Below are 26,296 nucleotides of genomic sequence, written 5' to 3'. Positions count from 1 at the left end.
AGTCACTCCACAGGAGAAAGTTGAGGCTTTCTGCTCTCTTTAAGTTTTAGAGCATTGGAAACCCTATACAGGGTGGCTATGAATCCGAACCGACTCCACGGCACTTAACAACAACACCCGCACCTCCCTCCAATGGCCTGATCTTCTTCTCTCACTTCTAACATTAGATAACATTTTTTTATTAATTACATTCATTGTTTACTTCCTATCATCCCCCACACTACAATGCAAATGATACCAGGTCAAATAATTGTTTTGTTTTCTTTTTTGTTAACACTGTGTCACAAGAGCCTAGTCCAATGCTTGACATTTAGTATCACTGCATACGCTCTTTGTTGAATGAATAAAACCACACAGATAAAGGCTCTACTGAATATAATCACTGCATATCACAGTCTCATCCCTCAGAAAGACAGCCTTTTCTGATAACTTTTTTTTCCAGTTCAATGGCAATTGTCATCTAGTATAACTTTTTGTTAAGCAAAATATTAGCCATACCATCTTAGGGAAACAAGGAGGAATTTGACACTTCTATCTCAAGATGTAGTCTAAATAGAAAAGAGGAAAGATGCATTTGAATGCTTGAGGTAGACAGAGCACTGGGTACCTGTCTTTAAATAATCATTCATGAATCCCAGGGATCTTTCTCTTTTTAGCAACACCTTACCTGGTACACTTAAGGAGGTCACCAGAAAAGCTTTTATTATTTCTATCCTAGAGGTCTCAGTTACATTATAAGGTAGACATTAGAAACAGCTTGAGAGACACCTTTGCCTACTCTATTCCTTTGACTTATCTTGGCTTCACAGAACGTGTAAGACTTTGTTGCTTTGTCTCTTTCCTTTCCTTCTCTACTGGAATGTGTCCATCTCTTTGAGAGCAGGGACCATCACTGTATCCTTGGAGTCTACACGGTACCTGGTAGTAGATGATGATGACCCAGTAATCATCTACTGGGTCACATCAATGTTTTGTGACCATCACAAAACATTGTCACATCAATGTTTGTCACATCAATGAGTGATCCAGCGTGCCATCAAGTAAGGGATGTATTACAAATAAGGAGATAAGTAGGAATTAATTCATATAGACTAGAGATAGTGAAAGTGTTAATAAATGACTCCAAAGATGCACCTATTTAAAGAACTGGAAAAGCCCATATTCTCATTCCTTTGTCAGCTAAGAAAGAAGTGACTTTACTTATAGCTATTTATTCTCCACCAAAGGATCATTCTTATTTTCTAACGTCTTCACCATGTTTATTTATTAATGATGACTACATCATTCACCAGAAAACCATCTTTTATGGTTTGTAAATATGCAAGTATAATTTCAGCTGCAGTCTTTCCTGTAAAAGCTGCTTAGAGTGCTAAGAAAAATGGGATTAGGTTTGAGTTCTAATAATTACCCAGCTATGTAGCTTTAGACCAACAACCTTCCAAACTTCAGGCCTCTCACTTGTGAAACAGGACTAATAATATTTTTTCTCTGTTTACCTTCAGAATACTAATGTAAGGGTCAAATGAGATTAGGTTTGCAAAAAAATTTTTATATTTAAAAATAATTATTATTGCCATTCATTCTGTCTCTATTTTCTTTGCATTTTTAGTCACTTGGGGGAAGAAATCTAAGTATCTGAAGGACTTTGATACAGTTCATATTATTGCTTTAGTTAATGTATACATCATAAATTGCTTGCAGAAGAAAGACAGCAATGAAATCTAGAGTACATGCCTTTTTGACTCCAGTCTTCCTTGAGTTAACAGGTTCAAAGACAATGACCAAGCCTTCTTTTAACATTTTCTTTATGATGTCACTTTTCTGTTATACTAGCTCCTGATGTCAAAATCCACGTAGAGTTTAGGATTAAAAAGGTCTAAGTGCAATCAGGACCAGTTTGACATTTATTCAAACCATATCAATGACTAGCTAAACATAGGTGTTCTTGATCAATGATATGTAACCAAATCTGTTTCCTCATTTTTTTCTACACAAACTACACGAACTTTTAAAATTTCATACACTTAGTATTTCTTCTTTGATTTCATCCCTTATTTCATGATTTCTCAGCATAGGCCTTGTTAGCTGTTTTTGTAGCTTAAATCTCTTACCATTTTCTTTTTTTTCCAGAAACAACTAAGCAAAAAATGTTCTGGAGTCACAGGCAAATTTATTACTAACAGAGTAATTTTAACTCTTAGACAAGTGATAATAATTTCAGCCACACAAAAGTGCCCAGGAACTAAGAGCAGCTAACTACATTCCAAGTAAAAGTCAACCTTAAGACTAAGATGAAAGAACAGTAAAAGCAAAAGCAATCATGACAGATCAAAATATACAGTAGTGATGGTACTGATGGCAGTAACCACAAATAGCATTTTTTAAAAATAAAATAATTCTAAAGATCCTTCCCAGAAATCATGCTGTCAAATATATATGTAATAGGTACTTTTCTATATATACTAAGATGTGATACTGTAGGATGAGCACTGGACTGCTAACCCCAAAATGGGCAGTTCAAACCCACCAGCTGCTCCTTGGAAACCCAGTACAGAACAGACTCAACAACATCTATAAACGTGTGTGTGTGTGTGTGTGTGTGTGTGTGTGCATAGTTCTTCTTGTTAGGTGCTGGTCAAGTTGGTTCCCACTCATAGTGACTCTGTATATAACATTTCTCAGGCTATCAATCTTTATGGAAGTAGAAAGCCTCACCTTTCTCCTGTGGAGCAGTTGGTAGGTTTGGAATGCCAACATTGTGGTATAGATAAGTCCAGGGCTTATCTAACAGCATCACTCATACTCCTTGTATGTATATTTGGACAAAACATCTTGCTTACCTGACTTATGTCGCTTGTCCAGGCAGCCTTCTCCTGCCGTGAAGGTGCTAACAAGACCACAGTGAAAGGAGAAGCATCAGGAGGCTCCACCACAATTTTAAAATCCAGGTGGCCAAACACTTGCCCAGAACCTTTGGCTTGAACACATGTAAACCAAATAATTAGAGGTGAAAACAAAAACATGACTGATAGCTGCTTTTGTAGAGTTCTTTCTATTAAGACAATCACCGTGCACTCAAGTGCAGAATCTCATTTCAGCAATAACCTACATCTCGGACACGGGGAAGGCCTGAGGAACCTCATAAGCAGATGTGGAATCTGAGGTCAAGTGGGTTATTCGTGACTGGAATCCAGATCTCTTTCTCATTTCATAATCTTTGGTTTTTTTCATATCCATGATCTATAGAATTCCAACACTCAAATAGAGTAAAATCTGAATTCTCAGAGATAGTTTAAAATTTTGGTTTACAGATTTAATGGTTCACAGTTAGATAGACATATTATATGTAAATGAATCTAGGGTATTTATCTTCAGGATCCAACCTGCCTTCCATTAAGTAGCTCTTTTTAGCTATAAAGGAATACAAACCAGGACCTTTATTTCTATTTTAGTATAAGTCTAAGTAGTAGAAGCTGACTTACCATCATCATCGCTTGTGTCTGGCTCCTCAATCAACGTACATTCTATTAGGGACAGAACCCCACCTGTCTGGACACAAACCAATTTTTTCATCAAGAGACTGGAAGTCTTGCATAGATTGGAAAGTTCTGATTTATAAACCTTATATTCATGTTGCTACAGAAGAAAACAGAAATTCTGCAACATCAAACATTTTTCAGACTCTTAAATGAAACTTAGATGTGTAAAAGAATTGAACTCATTTAACTTCATGATTCTTCTCCCGGACCCTACTCTAGTTCCTATGTTTGTAAAATTTAGCACGTCCATTCCTGAAAGACTAAAGACCTTGATAAGTAAATGCAGTTCAGCAAAGGGACTGAACTCACCAACCAGGAAAAGGTTTTAGCAGTAAAAAGCCCTCATCAGAATTCTGGAGAATACTTTTCAGCAATAATCAGAGAGAGTATGGAGTCCCGGTGTGATGCTGTAGGATAAGTATTATGTCAGTAGTTCAAACCCACAAGTCACTCCTTGGAAATCCTATACAGGGTCGCCAAGAGTCAGAATTGACTCAGTAGCACTTCACACAGATAGTATAATTGATATCTTTAAGCAATAGTTATAGATAGAATAGATAAGCATTTTTTCTTCTGTAAAGGGTAAGATAGTAAATATGCTAGGCTTTATAAGCCTATATATAATCTTTATTGCAACTACTCCACTACACCTTTATAGCAAGAAAGCAGTCACAAACGATACATAGATGAATGAACATAGTTATGTTCCAATAAAACCTTATTAGCAAAAACAGGCTATGGGCCATAATTTGCAGATTCTTGATACAGAAAAAAGGAGCTCAGGTAGTATAGCAGTTAAGCGATTGGCTGTTAACCAAAAGGTTTCTGGTTCAAACCCACCTGCTGCCCCATGGGAGAAAGATATGATAGAACGCTTCCCTATCAATTAAAACCTAGGAAACCCTATGGGGAAGTTCTACTCAGTCCCAACTAATAGGGTCACTATTACTTGAAATCAGCTCAACTGTAACAAGTCCCCCATAGGATGTACTTCGGACATGTTGTCAGGACGGACCAGTTGCTGGAGAAGGATATGTTTGGTAAGGTGGAGGGTCAGAGAAAAAGAGGAAGACCCCAGCAGGATAGCTTGGCAAAGTAGCAGCATCAATGGACTCAAGCGTGGCAATAATTGTGAGGTTGGCCCAGGATCCGGCAGTGTTTCGTTCTGTTGTGCATAGGATCGTTATGAGTCGGTACCGACTCGATGGCACCTAACAACAACAACATGGGGTATAGAGCAATATAAAACAATATTTCACAAAGATTACATGCAGTGCACTGTAATGATTTAAAAGATTTTTGTAGCTCAGTAGTCATCAACTAGTAGGAGTGTTTTTTTGTTGTCTAAGTTGTGATCTTAATTTATGGTATGCACACAAAATAAATTTATATTACTTTGAATCTAAGTGACAATGAAGTAAATATCAGAGTGCGTAATTAATTGTACATTACCTCACTTTATGCAATAGTGAAAATCCACCTTCTGACAACACCAGGCATAATAATAACCTAAATGTATCTCAAGTGTATGGAATATAAATGAAATAATCATGTAAAACAAGTACCTTTAGCAGATGCAGCTTTCCTCCTGAGCTTCTTGTACAAATTAAAAAGTGTTTTGTAAATAAGAAGCATTGTCTTTCTCCTTCCTTTTTCAAAGACAATGAACCCAGGCGTACTTTACTAAGTTTCCCCCTTTCAACGGAAGGTACTTGAATAAGGGAACCTGGTGGTCACAAAAGCGAAGAACACACAACGATTAAAATTTTGCCAAGTGAGATTCATCCCTGTGGCAATCAACACCAGGGCTGTTTTTCAAGATACCAAGAATTTATTTGATGTACAAATAGGAACAAGTAAATCCCCTATACTCTGAACAAAGGAAACAACATGTTATATTTTAATAATCAAACTAGTTTCTACTATTTTTGTAAAACACTTTAAAATCAAAAGTCACTTGTGCTTCCTGTCTTTGGTAATCTGATACTCATCAACGTAATTACCTATAACAAGGAACAGACCATATACCTGCAGAGAGAAATATAGCAATATAATGAAAAAAATAGAATGTACTCTTTCTGAAGGTAGATAACTGGCATTCTAATATAGTTTATATTTCATTTTAAAAACAAAATAAAAAATGCATGTATTATTAAAATACATAGGTTATACAACATAATGTAATTGAGTTAGGGGCTTTAAAATTTTTTTTATATTTTAGTAAGGGACTATTTTTAAATTGCACTATTTTAAGTAATATTTAAATTGTATGTAATCAAAATTCTTTATGGAATCTAAATATCAATAAAATCTATATCCAAACCATTCCTGTGAATAAAACTATTTTCTGCTCAAAGAGACAAGCTAAACACAAATTTCAAATAATATGTGGATTATCTTTTATTGTTTCTATATTTTTGCCCTAATGTATACCTCCCTCTTCTGAAAAAAAAGAGAGAGTTGTTGTTAAGTGCCATTGAGTCGGTTCCGACCCATAGCGACCCTGTATTGAGTTTCCAAGGAGTGGCTGGTGAGCTTGAACCACTGTCTCAAGCCTGTTAATTGTCAAACAAAAAGTACTAGAAAGACTGCTGCAAACTCCTTGTCTCTGACGCTGAAATGTCTTAAGGAGATATATTGTGAATCTCTCCTTAAGCCACCATCTACCCCAAAGACAGTCTTATGAAGGATCATTTCCGTTTCATCAGAACTATTAAGAGAATATTTAAACTTTAAATGTTAATAGTGGTCATTACTAAGGGACAAGTTTGTAGGCAGTCTTATTTTACTCTTTATACTTTTTATGTTACCTGGTTTTTATTAATGAACACAGATTACTTCTATAAGTGGAAAAACCCACTAAAGTTCTTTATATAAAGAGCACATATACGTAAAACAGTAAAACTATGATTGTGAGTCACAAACCTACACATTAACATTTGACTATTCCAAATAGTACCTATTTTTTAACAAAGATTCAAAGATATGCAGGCTGGTAAAAGGACTCAAGGTTCTACCCCAGATTTCCATTCCAAATTTACTTTCGTTCCATCTACTTAGGTGAGTGTTTTAAGTGGGGATGCTTGACAGATACCAAGTAGGCAGCTAACTCTGGACCTAAAGAAGTCATCGGGGAAGAGGAGTGGGAGACAGGAACAAAAGGGCCAGGAGAAGCCTTGATTCCAGGAAAGGAAGTGAGCAAGAGGACAGTGGGTGAAGGTGGTAATGCAGGTGGGAGCAAACTGGCATTGAGCCCACGCAGAAAGTAATTCAATTTGCGTAGTTAAAGGAAGTATGGGGAAAGAAGACACAAAGATTCAAGAAGGAGATGAACTTGTAATAGCAGCAAGAGGATTATACTCATGAACGTTCTGGGATGAAATCAAAACTAGAGGAGAATTTTCAGATGACTTGATTCAACCTCCTTATTTCACAAATTGGGGAACTGAGGCCTGAAAGACTAAGTAGCTTTCCCAAGATCACAAATAATTGAGTGGCACAGCCAGGAGATGGCAGTGGTTTCAGCAAGGACCTAAAAACTGAGTCTCAGAAATAGCAGTTAAGGTCTCCCTTTGTCATGGGTGGTTGCTAAGTCTTCCAAGTAGGGTCCAGTTACAGAGCAGGGTTTGGACAAATGGCTTGGTGAAATTTAACAATAATGTGTTTGTTGGTAAATGCTTCTAGCAATTGAATGATTTTCTAAGTCAGAAGTTACAGAATTCAGTGCTAGCTCATATACTATCTATTGCTGTGAATTTCAGCTTTGAGGTAAAATACATTTCCTTGGCAACTATACACTAATTTGCTTAGAATGTAACTATCCACCTTATATCTGACTAGGAGGCTATATAAATATTGTTGTTGTTAAGTGCCGTGGAGTTGGTTCCAACCTATAGGCAAATATAAAAATACAAATATACAAATTAAAAGTAAAAAATTGAAACACTGTTGTTCGGTTTATAAAATAACCATAGCTGAACAATATCACATTAACTGTTTTTTCACATTTCATCCAATGTTTGGCATGATGGTTCAACATTTACTATGAGACATTCGGAAGAGGCTCCTCTCTGGTAAAGACAGACAGAGAAGTAACCAGGAGTTCCTCAATATCACATCATTGCTATCATAGGGCCTTTTGCATCCTATCACTGGACTACCTAACAATTAGGACCCATGTACAATAAAACCTCTGTTATTTCAATCGTTAACTCCCATGGAAGGGCATTCTTGACTGCTAATGCACTGTTCTAAGGAGTGCTTTCAAATAACCCGGGTGACTTTTCTTTTTCTAGTCCTCAAAATAAAGATTAATTTAAGACCAATACCAAACATACACATGTGCATGTACACATTCATACACACTAAAACAGACCCTACATCATCCCAAATAGACACTATATTTATCAATTCTAGCACCACATTCCAGATAAATAATAGTTCATTTCATAAAGAACAGAACCCCTCCATGTTTAAAGAGTCCTGGTGTGGCGCTGCGGGTTACTGTGCTGGACTGCAAGGTCAGTTTGAACAGCAAGGTCAGTGGTTTAAGCTCACCAGCCGCTCCTTGGAAACCCTTTACAGGGTCACTATGAGACAGAACTGACTGGATGGCATTAGCAACAACAACAACATGTTTAATAGAATAGCAACAATATCTCAACAGGTCTTAACACACCATTAAGGGTATTTAGTAGGAGCCCAGTGCATTAACCTGAAGTGCCATACCAGGACACCAGAGTGGTATTAGGAGAAATCAAACAAAACAATGGAGCCTCTTCCAAATTGTGCCTAACTTGATAACTTTCTTACTTTCAGAATAAGGGCTGATTTTTTTTTTTTTTAACTACCTTTATTGAATAATTCCTAAACAGACTAATCAACTAAAGCAGCAATACAGAAAGACATTACTGAAATGCAAATCATTATATTGACATCAATACAATAACATCAGAAGTATTATTAGCTGACAAAATGCCTTAAATGTATAGCTTAAATGTATGGCATATAACAAGGAATAAATAACATATGAACATTAATCAAGGGGAGAGGTGGCTGATGATGGATTTTTTTCTAGGTGCAATGAAAAGGAAATATGTCTTATTCAATATATTTGACCTTCCAGTATTTTTCATTGTTGATGCTTAGATCAAAACAGTCTAAGCTTGCAGAAATATGTTAAATAAGCTTGCAGAAATACATTTAGTATCTACGGGTAATAATATTTTGCAATCAAAAGTCCTTTCAGAAATTTTATACTAGTTATAAAAACTTTCATTTCCATTCTCACATCTCAAGTCAATTAGGAGACATTTCCAGTGAACACCAAATACAAGAAAAAGAGAAACTGGGACATCTACAATCATAACTGCAATTCTACAAACAACCCAATGTAGTTCAATGCTTGTTTTCTCAGTTTAAGGAGCTCTGGTAGCATAGTTGTTACGAATCGGGTTGATGACCTCAAGGTCAGCAGTTCGAAACTCCATTCGGCGGGAGTAAGATGAGGCTTTCTGCTCCCATAAAGATTTACAGCCTCAGAAACCCTGTCCAGGGTCACTACGAGTCAGAACCGATTCCATGGTACTTAATAACAACAACAACATGACATAGAAGGCACATAGTAGGCATGATGGGGCAGAGAGAATTCTACCTGCTAGCCTTCAGAGTTTACAATTATTGAGAGAGATCAGCATGCAAACAAATACCATTTATACTCAAGAGGCTAAAATGTCTACACTAAGGAGCTAAGTGTGTCGGAAATGAAAAGGAAGGTAAATCCATTCTAACTGGAGGGGAGGGAAAGGTAGGTGAGGAGACAAATTTTAAAGCCTACTTAGAGGTGTCTGGCATGAACCAAGTGGATAAGAGCATTCTAAGCGGTCCAGCTGGGAGGCAGCACAGGTAAAGGCACAGGTAGGCAAGTGCTGGGGACGCAGGCAGCCAGTATGGGGACACAGTGTGTGGGAAGGAATAAGAGGGGAAATTACACAAGTGGGGACTCAGAGACTTTTTGAAGACCTGATATTGTTAGCATTCTATTTCACTCTTCTTTTAAGAAACAAAATCTAAAGCAGAAAATGTACTGTTTCCTAAAATATAATCCCAAATGTTAACATGTGTGTTTGCTCTCTTTGTAAATAAATAATGGAAAATAGAATGGCATATGTTAAACTCTTAAAGTATTCAGTGCAAAAATGAATGTGCACAGCACAAATAATGTCTTGTTTGATGAGATTAAAAAAAAAAAAAAGAAAAGTATTTTAAGCAGCACATTATGGTAGGCAACAACAATGCAAATATCTTCAAATGATATTGGCATATAATAAACAGAAACTACGGTAAAGGTTAATTCTAGTACCAAATGCAAGCACCACTCCTCAACAAATTCAAATACATATGTGCGTGCAATGCATTGTCCACAATCAATTCCATGGGGCATGATTAACCGCCCCCGCCCCCTTCCACCAGAACACCGAAGCACTTAGAAATAACTTGGCAGTATTTTACTTCTTTCACTTTCGGATAAGAGTCAAGTAGGACTATACATCGTTAAGCTGTTGTTTTTCCATAGTTTCTAGCACAAGTAGCTTCAAGTCTTCTAGAGTTTGAAAACTTTAATTTACTGGGTGATTTTTCCCAAAACACGCTTTGTAAACATGATACCTTTGCCACTTCCAAAGCATGGCAGGGATCAACTGTGAAACATTCCATTTGGCAAACTGGAATTACCAGTTTAATCAAATCATATCAGGTGGGGCCGATGCGGAAGTGCTGATGAAAAATGGGAACAAGAGACAGCTGTTCTCACTCCGGACATTGTCCCCACTGCTATGTGAAAGGGTTTTGAGTAACGCAAGTTTCTCTTGGGCCTTTGCCTGGTTGTCGTCGCCACCTGACATTGCCACTCCAATCGGCCAGCCTGGCCTGTTCTCCTTGGAGCTGTAGAGAATGTCCGGTCCACTGAGGAGGAGAGTCCAGTCAGAATGTAATCTACTGTCCCACTCGTGCTTTACTATGATTGTGTTGCTGTGTTTCATGGCCCCTGAAAAGAAACAGCACAAAGGTGGGCCTCAATCACAGCCTCAATCAAGGCCATGGGGGTGTCCTGCCTGAACAGCACCGATTACACAGCTAAATTAAGCCTGCTCCACAAGGTTTTCCTGGATCTGTGTGGGATAAGGGAGACAGCCACAAGATCACTGAAGATCACAGGTCCACTGAACAAAGATTTACCTTGACGGATGAAAGTCTGGCTTGTGTCCAGCAAGATATCACAACCCTCGACAATCATTCTTTCTATGGCGAGGTTCTTCCTTATGTTTTCAGTGTCACTTACTTCATCGTGCATCACCCTGTCAGACACAACACAGACAGAATCACGGAGGGGTTAACAACAACAATTATAGCTAAGTAGCGTAGTGGTTACGAATCGGGCTGCGAACCGCAAGATAAGCAGTTTGAAACCACCAACTGCTCCGCGGAAGAAAAATGAGGATTTCTGCTCCCGTAATGATTTACAGCCTCGGAAACCCTGTTCAGGGTCGCTATGGGTTGGAACCGACTCGACGGCACTTAACAACAACAACAAAGAAGAGCTAAGTTATGGATTGACTTGTGTATCCTCGGTATCTGTAGACGTGACCGTGTTTGAAAGTCAGGTCTTGGAAGATGTTATCAACTAGCATGAGGTCATACTGGGGTAGGGTGGGATCTAGTACATTCTGAGTGGTGTCCTTTAAAAAGAGGAAAAGAGGCCCAGAGATACAGACAGTGGAAGGATGGTCAGGTGAAGATGCTTGTAAAAACCAAGACAGCCCTAGGACTATCAGAAGTTGAAGGAAGCATGAACCACTCTTCTTCCGGAGACCTCTGGTAATGTAGTGGTTACGAATCGGGCTGTTAACCTCAAGGTCAGCAGTTCGAAACTAACAGCTGTTCTGCGGGAGAACAATGAGGCTTTCTGCTCCCATAAAGGTTTACAGCCTCGGGAACCCTGTACAGGGTCACTATGAGTCAGAACCGACTCCACGGCACATAATAACAATCGGGGGCTTCACAAAAGTTTATGGAAAAATGAAATTTAAATAAGGTATTTTTCTACCAACTTTTTGAAGTCGCCTAGTAGGGCCTAATGTGGCACTGTGGTTAATGCGCTGGACTGCAAAGTTGGTAGCAGTTCAAGCTCACCAGTCACTCCTCGGAAACCCTATACAGGGTTGTCGGAACTTACTCAACAGCTCTTAACAAGGAGTACAGCTTAGGAGTCCTGGCATGGCGCTGTGGGTTAATGTGCTGGACTGCAAAGTTGGTTTGAACCGCAAGGTCTGCAGTTCAAGCTCACCAGCTGCTCCTTGGAAACCCTATACAGGGTCGCTATGGGTCAGAACCAACTCAACAGCCCTTAACAACAACAACAACAACAAAGTATGGCCTAGCTGACATGTTAATTCAGACTTCTAATATTCAGAATTGTGAAACAAAAATATTTCTGTTTGAAAAAGCTACTCCGATTGGAGTCATTTGTGACGTCAGTCCTCATTAGCTGCTGTCCAGTGAATTCTGAGTCAGGGCAAACCCACGTGTGGCAGAAGAACTGCTCCATAGGGTTTGCCAGGCTGCAACATTATAGAAACATCACCAGGCCTGTCTTCCAAGGCACCTTTAGGTGGGTTCCATTGTGCCACACTGGGATTTCATGTATTAGCCCTCATGTTGTTGTTAAGTGTCATTGAGTCTGTTCCACAACAGGACTCCATACCAGGATTGTTGCTGTTGGTAAGTGCTGTCCAGTCGATCCCAACCCATAGTGACCCTGTACAGAGTTTCCAAGGAACAGCTGGTGAGCTTGAACCGCCGACCTTGCAGTTCAAACGGCTTTGCAGTCTGGCGCATTAACCCATAGTGCCACACCAGGACACCAGGATTAGGATAGTAATAAAAGCTTTATCTGGGAAGCTCAGTTTTAAACTTGTATCAGTGTAAATGTGAGCGAGCCTCCATACTTTAACAAGTTATAACTAAAGCCAGGCTAATGTGTATAATTATTCCAAATGGCAAATGGGCTTAAAACCAGTGAGTACTCTGGGAATACTGCTTATAAATGCAACAGGGAAGCAACAGATTATATACACAGGCCTTTAGTTGAAAACAGGATGCCATTTCATAAAGATAGAGAAAATTGGAGAGTTTTATATTATTTATAAGCTAAAGAAGCACAGATGTAAATTAGTACCGGAAACATTGACGATGCTGTTGCTGCCATCGTTGTGAGTCAGTTCTAACTCTAAATTACCCTGTATAAGGTTTCCAAGGCTGTAATCATTACAGGAGCAGAAAGCCTCATCTTTCTTCCATGGAGTGGCTGGTGGATTCGACCTGCAACCTGATTAGCAGCCCAATACACAACTCACTACACCACCCGTGTTCTTTACACTGAAATAATCAATAATCAACCCAAAGTACACATTCTCTAGGTTTTTGCCAAGTATGAACATAAAAATGCAACTGAAAATTCCATCATGCTGGGAAAAAAGTGAACATTTCAAATTTAAATCCATATACAAACTGATTTCAATTGCATGCTATAAAGACATTTTTAATGATATATTCTTTATATATAGGTTTTTATTATATTGTAAGGAGTCAATATGTAACACATAGTGGTTATTATTGGACTGCTAACTGCAAGATCAGCAGTTCAAATCTATCAGCCTCTCCACAGGAGAAATATGAGGCTTTCTGCTCCCATAAAAATTCACTTCCTTGGAAACCATATATAGAGTTGCTGTAAGTCAGAACTAACTCAACAACACACCACCACCACCACATTTAAATATCATATATTTACTTTTAAGATTAATCTAAGATGCTGGATTTGTGTCTTGCTTCTTGCTTTGGGATATCCACAAGATTAAAAAAAATGTGGCTTTCCGTCTCAAGTCTTTAAGTTCTCTACATACCTGGACAGTTCTTCTAGCTTTGATTTAGCAAACTCCAGACTCTTCCTCTCCACATGCTCATGGGGTGTATGAGCTAGAAGTTCATGAAGTGTGATGATATACCTGGGGATCTAAGCACAAACAAAGGCAGAGCAAGCAGGTGAGAATGGATTACGGTAGGATGGGATTCCAGCATCATATCTGAGACGTTCACCTCTACTCTTACAGTTTTGATGGTTCTACAAGTATGGCACTCTAAGAAATACATTTAATACAAGCAATGTTTCAATCATCCCATGTACATAAAAGATGTCATCAAAAACACATCGGTAGAAGTAAATGATTGTGTTATTACAAAAAAACAACTGATTGGCTTTTTTTTTTCCATCAAAATCTTTGTCCACTTATATTCAAAAGTGGCACAACAATTTTATTTTTAAAGTTCATCTAAAATAATATTTTCTCATTAACTAGTTAGCAGTTTAAAACCAAATAAAATGATTGCTAGTAATGCTTGAGTTGTATTACAAGCATTAGTCTTATTTATATGTATACAATCTCTTAATGTTTACTATTTAAAATATTGATATCAATTTATATGAGCTACCACATAGGAATATTTACATCCGACACATAGTGTACAAAGTATCTTATATTCAATCATATAATTTTACTTTATGACAGGATGTATTTTAAAGCAACTGATTAGCAGTATGTCATATTAAGCAGTTCTGAAGTTCTATTTTAGTGGGTTGTTCTTCTATGACTAATATTGATTAACACTTAATAGGGTTTAAAGTTGATCATTTACTCTTAGAGAAATAATGAAGCAATGACACATAATACAATGACACATATACAAGTTTTTGTATATAGTAAAGAAATAAAAATACTAGCATATTTTAATGTATAATATAGAAAATATATTCTATTTAAATATATGTCTCCCACTTTTGGCAAACAGGAAGAACAAATAAAGAAAAAATAACTCACAGTGTCTAGTTGATACAATTTGAATGGGATATGATGCATTGGTTAGACCTCAGTGAACATCTTGATTATTTTTGACAAAAACAATCTTATTCAGAAAAGCAGTCACTTTCAATAAAATAGTCAAACTCTGCTATGTAGAGAGTAGTGTAACTCTGAATTCGGAACCTTCTTCAACTTAGGTAGCAATTAATTTTCTACATGGCAGAGTTAAATAATGCATTCAAATATGAGGCATTTTATTTTTGCTTTGGCCAGTGATGTAAGAAGGTTATTGGACTGTGGGATTTATTTAATTTATTTATTTTGTCAAATAATACTAGAGGAAAATTGAAGCAACAAATATCTAGAAGCATATTCACATGAGCTTGTAGGTATGAACATGGGTTCTGAGCTAGATGACCAAGTTCACTTACGATTTAATAACCATTGACATCTTACTTAACCTTACTATATTTCATATACGTCTGTATATGAAATAAACATAATAACACCTACTCCACAGAGCTACACCTGATAACACATGAAGCACACATTAAGCATTAACTATCATTTTTGGTCATGATGGTTAGAAGGAAATTTCAGTGCTTGACATTTTCTGTGACATCAAGTTTCTAACATTCTATTTTCTATAGTTTATTTTCAAGTATTCAGAACTTGAAAAAGCATAGCTATCATTCCATTTTTATTTTACCTGCCTAATCTCATTGATTTTAGTAGAATCATTTGCTATATTCTGAAAACAGGTAAATTATTAAGTTGAAAATTATATAATTGAACAGTAGCCTAATGCTTTAAATGTGAGGTGGAAAATGAAAACAACTTGTTATTAGCTCATCTTTTAAGTATTATTAAAGGTATATGAAGCATATTTCAGATTAAAATTACCAGTTCATTTTTGTGCAACTCTCTTTTCCCCATAGACTATGTCTAAGATCTGCTATAACAAAGTGTAAAATTAATGACAGGCTAAGTTCTTGGTGTCTTAGTGTGACACAATAGGATAAGCACTGGACCACAAGGTCAATTTCAACAGCAAGACTGGGAGTTCAAACCACCAGCCTCTCATGAGAAACCCTATAAAGGGTCACTATGAATCAGAACTGACTCAGTAGCATTTAGCAACAACAACTTCTTGATAGAATTTTGCAAGACCAATGACTTATTTATTGCAAACATCTTTTTTTCACAACATAGATTACAACTATGCACAGGAGTCTACTACATAGAATACATAGAATCAAATTTGCTATATATATAAATAGATGTTGGAAAACTCAATATATTCAGTAAGGACAAGTTCAAGGGCCAACTGAGCAACAGACTATTAATTCCTCATATGTAAGTTAAAGTTGCAGCTGTAGAAAATGAAAACAAGTCAATGTGAATCTAAATACTACTTTAAGTATATGCCTCTTGTATTTAGAGACCATATCAAGTGTATATTTGATGCAAAGAACACTAATGACCAAAGGCCAGTTGAGTTGTGGGATGATATTTAAGAACATCACATACAACGAAAGAAAAAGATCATTAAAAAGACAGAATAAAAGATGAAGTGGATGTCCAATGAAACTGTGAAACTTGCTCCTGAGCATAGAAAAGTTGAAGAGAATGGAAGAAATAAGGATGTAAAAGAAATGAACCAAAACTTTCAAAGTGCACCTCAAAAGGCAAAATAAAACATTGTAATGAAATATAAAAAAACCTGGAGTTAGAAAACCAAAAGGGAAGAATATGCTTGATATTTCTCTAGCTAAAAGAATTGAAGAAAAATATCAGACTTCAAGTTGTAATATTGCAGGGTGTGGCACTATGGGCTAATGCATCAGACTGCAAAGTCATTTGAACAGCAACATCAGTGGTTCAAGCTCACCAGCTGCTCCTTGGAAAGCCTATACAGAGTCACTATGGGTCAGAATCGACTAGACTGCACTTAAAAAGAGCAACAAATAGTCAAAATACTGAGTAATGAAGAAAGCATCATAAGAAGACAGAAGGAGTACACAGTCATTATGCCAAAATGATTTGGCAGACATTTGACTATTTCAGTGAGTAGCATATAATCAATAGACTAAGGTAGAAATCTAAGGTGCACTGAAGTTGTTGTTGAAAACCAACACTCTAGTAATTGACAAGCTATCAAATGAATTGTTTTAACGTGCAGATGCAATGCTGAAAGTGTTCATTTGTCTATGTTAAGAAACTTTAAAGACAATTAGCTGGCCAGCTAACTGGAAGAGATCTATGTTGTTGTTGTCAGAATAACTCACAGTGTCTAGTTGATACTGATTGGCTTTTTTTTTTTTTTTTTTTTAACACAATCAGACCTTTTTAAAATTGGTTCATTGGGAAGTAAGTACATGTAGTTTTTATTAAGTCACTTTGGTTGGTTTTTTAGATACATTTTTTAATAAATTGTAAAAATGACAATCCTATGGTAATGTTCTCTTTAGGAACTAAACCTTTGGAGAAGATTATATATTCATGCTTATTACATTTTACTCCTACTTTACTTCCACTCACCCCCTAACAGTATTATTTAATAAGATAATTTGTAATTTTATGAATAGACTATCTATCTGAATTCTGTCATAGACAGAAACTTCACCAACCCTACTAAGATTTTAATGGGGCAGAGAAGAACATCGCCTCAAGTTATAATGACTCAGTATACAAGACTGAGGAGCTCTGGTAGCATAGTGGTTACAAGTCGGGCTGCTAACCTCAAGGTTAGCAGTTCAAAACTAGCAGCTGTTCTGCAGGAGAAAGATGAGGCTTTCTGCTCCCATAAAGATTTACAGCCTCAGAAACCTATGTAGGGTCATTATGAGTCAGAACCGACTACACAGCACACCACCACCACTACACAAATTTGAGTCAAAAATTATCTGCACTCTGGCTATAGAATTTATTTTAATCAACTTTTAGAAAAGACAAATATTAATTTTTCAACATAATCTCCTTGCTCTTCAATATACTTTGTCCATCTGACAACCAGTTTTCTTATTCCCTTATTAAAAAATGTTTTAGGCTGAGCTGTGAGCCGCTAATACAGCGCTGTCTTCACTTCTTCATCAGAGGTGAATCTTCATTCTCAAAGGGCTGCTTTCAGGGGACCAAACAGGTGAAAGTCCAATGGAACAAGATCAGGACTACAGGGAAGATGTTTTAGCTCCTCAAAATGAAGTTTTTGCAGAATGTCAACGGTAGTGTGGGCACAGGTGTGAGAACGTGCATTGTCATGCAAGATCACAAGATTCTTGGATAGCAGTCCTCGGCATTTAATCCAAAATTTATGCTTCAGCTCTTTGGTGAGCATTTCACTGTAATGAGCACTGTTTATGTTGAATGTTTTTCCTGATACTGTTTCAATACTAGCCCTTGAGAATCCCAAAAAACTGTAAGCATCAATTTTCCAGCTGGTTGCCTTTTGAACTTCTTCTTGGTTGGTGATTGAGAATGTTTCCATTCCATACTTTGCTGTTTACTCTCAGGCTTCTAGTGATGAATCCACATCTCATCACTAGTAAAGATTTTTCAAAAGAAACTTTTACCTTCCTTTGAATATTGGTCCAAATTTTGTTTGCAGATGTCCAAACGCTTCTGTTTATGCTCTTCTGTGAGTTGTTTTGGTACCCACATCACACAAACTTTTTAAAACCCAAGTCTGTTGAGGATGATTTCACAGGCAGAGCCATGACTGATTTTCAAATGATTTGCCACACAATCCAAATGTCACTCCTCTATTCCACAGACTCATTTCAAGTGCATAACCATAAATGTGGATTAGCGTTTTAATATGATTAAACTGCAGATAAATTTTGACCCACCCTCATTTTATATATATTTATCTGCACTGTATAGATATATACACATCTATACACACACACCGTGGTGGAGTCATGGAGTCGGTTCTGACTCATGGCGAGTCTGTATAGGGTTTCTGAGGCTGTAAATCTTTAAGGGAGTAGAAAGCCTCATCTTTCTCCCATGGAATGGCTGGTAGTTCCAAATATATATATATAGTTCCAAATATGTATATATCGTTCCAAATATATCTATATATTGTTGTTGTTATGTGCCGTGGAGTATATAGTTCCAAATACATATATATAGTTCCAAATATATCTGTATAGTTCCATACACACACACACACACATATATAGATATATTTGGAACTAGTGTATGTAATATATAATAGGAGTCCTGGTGTGGCACTATAGGATAAGCAGTGCACCACGGAGTCAGTTTGAACAGCAATATCAGTGGTTCAGACTCCCCAGCCACTTCTCAGAAACCCTACACAATGTCGCTACAAGACGGAACCTACTCAATGACACCTAACAACAACAGATGTAGACACAGAAATATAGATTCATTCAGTCATTCACCAACTGGCTTATATCTAAAGATTATAATACCATGCTTGACCACAGCTTCCATAACACTGACTGTGCTTCAGACCATGTGCTCAAGACTTTGCGCATGTATCCGATGCTACAGAAGCATACGAATTTTCTACCCATTTCACAGCTGAGAAACAAGGTGTGAAGAGGACCCTCACAGTAACTGGCAGAGCCAGCTAGTCTACTAACTACATCCCATCAAAGCCTACCCTGGTGGTTCTTTTCTGTAGAACCAGGGTCTCACTCAGAAATTGAAGAAATGACATCTAAGAACGAAGAAAGTGAAAAGTGCTTTCCAGAGCCCTGTGGGTAGTTCCTTCCATTCTGTGCTGAAGGGGTGGGGGCTCTATCTATGGCCCTGCCTTTGCCCTCTTGGAAGTGGTAGTCTTCATTCGAGAGTTTACTAATATTTACTGAGTGCCCACAATCCACGCACCATGCACAGGGACAGCACCAATAGCATAGCAGACATTCACATACAGCTCATGCTCTGGGACCAAGTCCCAGGGAATAGTGCCAAGGTTTTGAGAAGTGCAGAGAGACTTGGTTAGAGGAGGGTGGAATGCTGGCAGGCGTATGGAGGAGCCTGGCTCTGTCACCAAATCAGAGACTTTTCACTATGACACAGTCTGCTTGGTGCAGGCCCCTAACATAGGTGTGCTTTCCAATATCCCTTTTGTTGGCACAATCCAATGTTTAATCAAAGTTTACCTCAAAGCTAGTCGTTCTACAAGAAATTGAGGCAATCAACACCAACACCCAACGTTTTCAATTTTTCATGACAGAGAGGACAGGAGTGAGAAAGCCTGACTCTTTACAATGCATTGGTGGTGGTGATGTGCTATGGAGTCAGTTCTGACTCATAGCGACCCTTTATAGGGTTTCCCAGGCTATAAATCTTTACGGGCGCACAGAGCCTCTTTTTCCCGTGGAGCAGCTGGTAGATTCGAACTGTTGACCTTGAGGTTAGCTACCAGAATTCTGATTGCATTATTTCTAAGATGCACTGAGAACCCACAAAACTAAGTTTAGTCAATAGTTTCATGACGCTCCCCCATTAATTAAATCTGTTTTAGAGAGCTGCCTGGCTAAGATTCAAATGGATGGATTTTGAATTCAGTCATTGGCCCTTTCCTTTTGTGGTGGAGAAACTAATAAACCCTGAAACTTCCAATAAGCAGGCAGGGGAAGTGCTTACAGAAAAGTCGAACAGAGCACGAAAAGGCTCATCTGTATATTCAAGAGCTGATTCGAAATCTGTTCTTAAAAAACACAAGAATCATAGTAAGTACTGTCTAGATGATTCATAACTCTGCTTTCAATTATGGAACAAACATTTGCCACTTTGTAGACAGTCATTAGGTAGCTGGCTCTGCACTGACAGTAAACAGGGGATAGAGCAGCAAGTGGTTACTTTCTGAAGAACAGCTGACAACACTACTCTTGTCAGGGGCAGATTTCGTGATCAGCTTACCTATGGACTTTCAACATGAAAATACGCAAATGAACAGACGAACAGCTGAAGCCAATTTAAACAGTAGCAGCCAAGCCACTTTCTTTGCTAAATAAAAATTATGTTAATGACATTATTTTCCATAACAAATTGCTTGGCAACACTTGGACTTAACTGGTATCATAGTTCAGTTGAGGAGAAATTCACAGCATTCAAATGCTACAATTTCTCCACATCTCCATAATTCAACATAGCTCAGTAACTGCAGCAATCAACTTACTTGGCAAAGGGTGCAGAAGGAAGTCGAATGCAACGCCAGCTCTCTTCCATTCAGATACAGGCTAAAACTGTCCAATCATCTCTCCTTCTCTCTCAGCCCCCACAACAACCTTTGCCCAAAGCTACACTCAAGCAAAAGCCTGGGCCAGAGTCCCCTTGGCGATATGAATGAAGGTCATCTTTTCCTATGTAACCCTGCAGCAAAAAGTGTCCAGCTTTGTTCTGAGACATCCAACCCTACATGCGAGCCAGGTGCAGGAGTAGAAGTACTGCTTCTAAGATAATGCATGCAAAGAAAGCAAATATACCTTGGACCTTCTGAAATAGCAAACACCGGCAAAACTATTTCACCTCAGTCATGAAAGATGCCAAAAAGGACATGAACTCGGTAACACAAAACTTTCTAACTTCTGACAAATGTTTTAGGTGGTCACTCCTAGAGAGAAGACAGGAGTCCCGGTGTGGTGCTGTGGGAAAATGCACTGAACCGCAAGGTCAATTTGAGAAAACAAGATCAGCTGTTCAAATCCACCAGCCATTCCTCAGAAACTCTATACAGGGTCACTATGAGTTGAAACCGACTCAACAACACTTAACAATAGAAAGAAGATGAAGTCTTGGTGTGGCATTGTAGGATACACACTAGACTTCTAATGACAAGATTGGCAGTTCAAAGCCTCTCCTTGGAAACCCTATGCAGGCATAGTGTGAGTCTGAACCGGTTTGATGGTACAGAGGGAAAACAAGGAAGAACAAATGAACAAGACAGGGGAGAAATGCCAAGGAGAAGGAGGCCTTTGGGCAACACACTGGTCATTTTCCCTGTTGGTCTATTCAAAACAAATATCTGTGAGACGCCAAATAAAGACCACTCAGAGTTCTTGAAATCTGCTCAATTCTGGCAATTCCACCAATTTTGGATGAAATTCTTTAAGTCTGAGGCTTCTCCCAGAGCACTGGCTCTCAGAAGCTGAGCTCCTTGGTTACCCTATTCTAGAAGAAGTCTGAGAAGTTCAATATCTGACTTTGAGGTAAATCCTAGGCTTTGGAACCACCATCATCTTGGGACATGTAGACTTACAGCAGGCTGCAGGCAACATGAAATCGTTACACAGCCCAAACTCTCAGAGCCAGTTGAATTCCCCTGGGATCACAGAGTCCAAGACTTCCACCCTGAGAGACAGCTAGAGGCCAGCTGCCTCAGTTCACTTATTTCCCTCAATCCTATGATTGAAAGATAAGCAAGACCCACCAAAGATCCAAAGTGCGATGTTCTGTTTTGGACACTTTAGGAATTCTTGAGTTCAATCAGAATGCTAACTCACTGCAATTCGGCTTAAATTCAGGAGGCAGGGAGAGAGAGAAACATGGTAAAAGATTATCAAACCATTTTTAAGAAATTTAAGAAGCCTTCAAAGGCTCCTGTTATCAACCGTGTTTGGACATCTTCCTTCAAGTGCAGTTGCAGTTCTACCATTTTAAAACGCTGAGAGAATCCCGCCAGGAGGGAATTAGGTAACACCTGGAAAGATGTTAGCAGGCCATCCAAAGGGGACCTAGGTCCCTCTCTAAGTGTTATGGAGTTGATCCCAACTCAGGGTGACCCCCTATGACAGAATATAACCACCTCAGAGGGTTTTCTAGACTGTAAGAAAAGCATTGGACTGCTAACCACAAAGTTGGTGGTTCAAACCTGCCAGTTGCTCCTTGGAAACCCTAGTAAAGTCATTATGAATCAGAACTGACTCAACGACACTAATGACAGTCTTCAAGGGAGCAGATCACCAAATCTTTCTTCCACAGAGCTGCTTGGTGGGTTCGAACCACCAACCTTTTGGGTAGTAGCTGAGTGTGTAACCAACACAGCACCAGGGTTCTTTATTTAATCGTAGTTGTTTGTTGTTAAGTGCTGTCGAGTCGATTCCAACCCACAGCGACCCTGGACAGGGTTTCTGAGGAGCAGCTGGTGGGTCTGAACTGCCATCCTTGTGATTCACAGTCTAGTGCTGATCCTACAGTGCCACACTAGAAGTAATTGCCAAAAATCCAAATAAAATAAAAGAAGAACAGTACATTACACAAAATTTGTATAACTATAAGTAAACTGTAAATAATAATTCTATATAAAGGAAAACAAATTTTTTTTTTAATTTTCCTTGTGAAATATTCCTCAGAGAAATGAAGAGTTCAAACAAGTCAGTTTCATGGGAAAGGAAAAAAAGCAGTAACATTACAAAATTTCACGATTCTTAAGTGGTTTCAAATGCATCCTTTAGGTTTTTAAAAATCATACTAAACTTCTATGGTGATTTCCAGGAAACTGACAAATATGAAGGCCAACAATTATAAAGCAGGGCAACATTCCTTTCTGTGGCTACAAAATGATTAGCTTGGGTCACAGATGCCTGTTTAGAAGGACAGAGCGCTCCTCAGTAACCCTGACACACATGATTAGTGGAATCGGTTTACCACATGACAATTTTTTAGGCCTGGCCAGATGCCCCATAAATTCCAAAATGGGAACACTCAATGCTTTTTCAAAAACACAAAAGCGATACTTCTCAAAAGAACAGTAGATTCAATACACATTTTGGCTTTCTCAGTTCTCACTCAAGAGCTCCTTATAGCAAAGGACAGAACGCAGGTACTCATTCACTTGGGTTGCTCTAGTTCCAAAAAGTACACCACGGGACAAGATGAAGCCCACTGCAGCAATTTAAGTACCAAGAGTCCCTTAATTCTCCTCAGCCACTGTGACCCATGAGATTCTCCAAGACCTCTTCAGAATTCCAACTAAGGGAATCTCAACAGCAATCACAGTAAGGTGGGAGGAAAAGAAAGACCTTCCAAGCCATCTCCAGAGTTCATAGGAATCTTTTATGCAAGCAGTATAAACTGGAACATTTGCACAGCATCCTATTTCTGTAAACCTAATATTTTTAAACATGCTGGAGGAGGAGACTCCGTGGAAGAGGTCTGTGTGGGATCATTTTGTAAAGAGAAAATTGTACTGCTTTTCAAAAAAAAAAAAAATCATTCCGAATTTATTTGCTTCAAAACACCTGATTTTCTTACATTTCCAAGGCAGACAGAGAGTGTGTGACACAGTATTTGTTCACCTTAGGTCAAGTTCAAAACAGCAGATAATATGGACACACAGTAGTGTCTCACAGACAATACAGATCTCATTCTGGTCCCACTTTTGAACAGCAATATTGAGCTGAGGAATATTGAGTATTGACTTATAATACGCATTGACATTATAACTTACAAAATGCATTACAAATGACTTACCTGGAACATTGGATAGGTCAGAAATGTTTCCAGCATCCTCCCTTCACAGGCGGGGTTGGCTTCATACTGTTTTAAGAGTTTGTCGAAATCTCTGTTTTGCTTACAATTGGCAAGTACTTGGAGGCTGTACTGGTGATTACGCACAAATTCTTGATAAATGTTCAGCATGGGGAGCAAAATGTCAAACAGATCGGCTACAAAAAAGAAGTAAACATGGCAGTTTCCCTTGGTGTGCAGCAAATCATTAGGGTGGGGAGAGACTGGATATTCTATGAGACTAGTATACAAAGGGCCCCTGAGCAGGTACCTGAAGGACTGATTTGGTGGAATGCACTGGACTGCTAACCACAAGGTAGGTGGTTCAAACCCATCAGTGCTCTTCAGAAACCCCGTAACTCTATGGCACTTAACAACTCCAACACCCTGGGGCAGAACCCAATTCCAGTCCCAAATGGGACACAGAAAAGGGGTCAAAAGGTAACTACTGAGGGAAAGCCCAGGTGGACAGGTGACAGATTCTCCAGTAGCAAAGGGGGCTCACAGGTTAACAGGGAAATTCAGATATTTTAGGCTGCTGAATAGCATAGAGAATCCTGGCAGTGGTACAAATAGTTAGTTTAACTGTTAACCAAGAGGTTGGAGGTTCAAGTCTATCCAAAAGCACCTCAAAAGAAAGGCTTGGCAATCTACTTGGGGGAAAAAATCAGCCATTAAGAGCTATGGAGCATAGCTCTACTCTGATGTACATAAAGTCACCATGAGTCAAAGTCAAAGTTGACTCAATGACAACTTTGGTCTTATTCTTTCTCTTTCTTTCTTTCATTTTTTGTTTTTTTCCTCAGAGTGTATCCATGTTGTTATTGTTGCTGTTAAGTGCCATTGAGTCAATTCCGACCCATAGTGACCCTGTATAGGGTTTCCAAGGACCAGCTGGTGAGCTTGAACTGCTGACCTTGCAGTTCAAATGGCTTTGCAGTCTGGCGCATTAACCCACAGTGCCACACCTACAAAGAGTAAAAATCTTGTATCTCAATAGAATGCACTTACCTAATATTAAAGTAGGCCAATTAGCTATTCTTGCCTTCAGTCCTTGATGAAATATTTCATGAAGAAACATAATTGTTTCACTATGAAAAATGGAAAAATAATATAATTTAGTCACTACAAAATGCTTGTTTTGTTAAAGAAGTCTTCTGAGGCCTTAAAGACTTACAGATATATGTATCTCAGAGGGCCTCCAAATTTCACAGTCAGAATGGCACAGATCATTCTAGCCTCTTTTAAGCAATTTATTTTTTAGACAGCCTCCAAAACTCCCCAAAATTTCGAGCTAAGCTTCAAAAATTGGATAGAAGCACCAAGTCATTGGTAGATAGCACTCTTCATCAACTCATACATGTGTTTTCTACTGTTAAGAATGTTAACACTTCAACTGATAATGAGAAAATTAAAGTTAGTGTTCTTTTTCCTCTTCAAATTAGATTCTAGCTGACAACTTTTGCTGTAGAAAAGATTTGGCAGAAATCTACTTTAACCACTCTGAAGACACCCAAGAGGGAAATGTAAAAATCTTTACAGAAAGGCAAAGTCTACCCAGAGACACTAAAAGGAGAACCACCCACGTCATACCAATCAACAAATCTACTGATACCATCTTTAAAATATACCCAGAATCCAATTTATCACTGCCCTGGTTACAACTATCTCTTACCTAGAATGTTGCAATAGCTGCCAAATAGGCGAACTTGTTTACAATCATCTCTCAACTGGCTTATTGAACTAATGTTCCTGCTTCTACCTCTGACCTCCTGCAGCTTATTCTCAGCAGTTAAGTCACAGTGAGCCTTTTAAAACAAAAGTCATGCCCACTTTTTTCTCTGCTCAAAACCCTCAAAGGACTGCTCAATCTCATTTAGAATGAAAGCCAGTCTTTACAAAGTTATGTTTACCTGTGCTTTATTGACTACACAAAGGCTTTCGATTGTGTGGATAATGACAAGCTATGGACAACATTGAGAAAAGTATGAGTATTCCGGAACACTTAATTGTGCTCATTAAGAATCTGTACCTGGACCAAGAGGCAGTTGTTCAAACAGAACATGAGAACACTGAATGGCTTAAAATTAAGAAAGATGTTCGACAGGTTTGTATTCTTTCACCATATTTATTCAACCTGTATGCTGAGCAAATAATCCAAGAAGCTGGATTATATCAAGAAAAACGTGGCATCAGGATTGGAGGAAGACTATTAACAACCTGCGATATGCAGATGATACAACCTTGCTTGCTGAAAGTGAAGAGGACTTAACATATTTACTGATGAAGAACAAAGAGCACAGCCTTCAGTATTGATTGCATCTCAATGTAAAGAGAACAAAAATCCTCACCACT

The 26,296-nt window shown here is 38.3% G+C and overlaps 1 protein-coding gene across 1 annotated transcript in view; it reads right to left on the bottom strand.

The window, feature by feature from the left end:
* The window catches only part of RASGRF2 (Ras protein-specific guanine nucleotide-releasing factor 2), a 340,705-nt gene that overhangs the window by 168,864 nt on the left and 145,545 nt on the right, over positions 1-26,296 (bottom strand). The window contains exons 6-12 of the mRNA XM_006870586.1: positions 24,953-25,032; positions 23,906-24,099; positions 13,502-13,611; positions 10,776-10,894; positions 5,105-5,265; positions 3,483-3,549; positions 2,841-2,977 (exon numbers count right to left, since the gene is read on the bottom strand). Coding sequence (XP_006870648.1) covers positions 2,841-2,977; positions 3,483-3,549; positions 5,105-5,265; positions 10,776-10,894; positions 13,502-13,611; positions 23,906-24,099; positions 24,953-25,032 — 868 coding nt within the window. The remainder of the gene's footprint in view (positions 1-2,840; positions 2,978-3,482; positions 3,550-5,104; positions 5,266-10,775; positions 10,895-13,501; positions 13,612-23,905; positions 24,100-24,952; positions 25,033-26,296) is intronic.

This window comes from Chrysochloris asiatica, unplaced genomic scaffold, assembly GCF_000296735.1.
Source record: "Chrysochloris asiatica unplaced genomic scaffold, ChrAsi1.0 scaffold00145, whole genome shotgun sequence".
In the NCBI taxonomy this organism is placed as follows: Eukaryota; Metazoa; Chordata; class Mammalia; order Afrosoricida; family Chrysochloridae; genus Chrysochloris; species Chrysochloris asiatica.
This window is presented reverse-complemented; position numbering and strand designations above follow the sequence as displayed.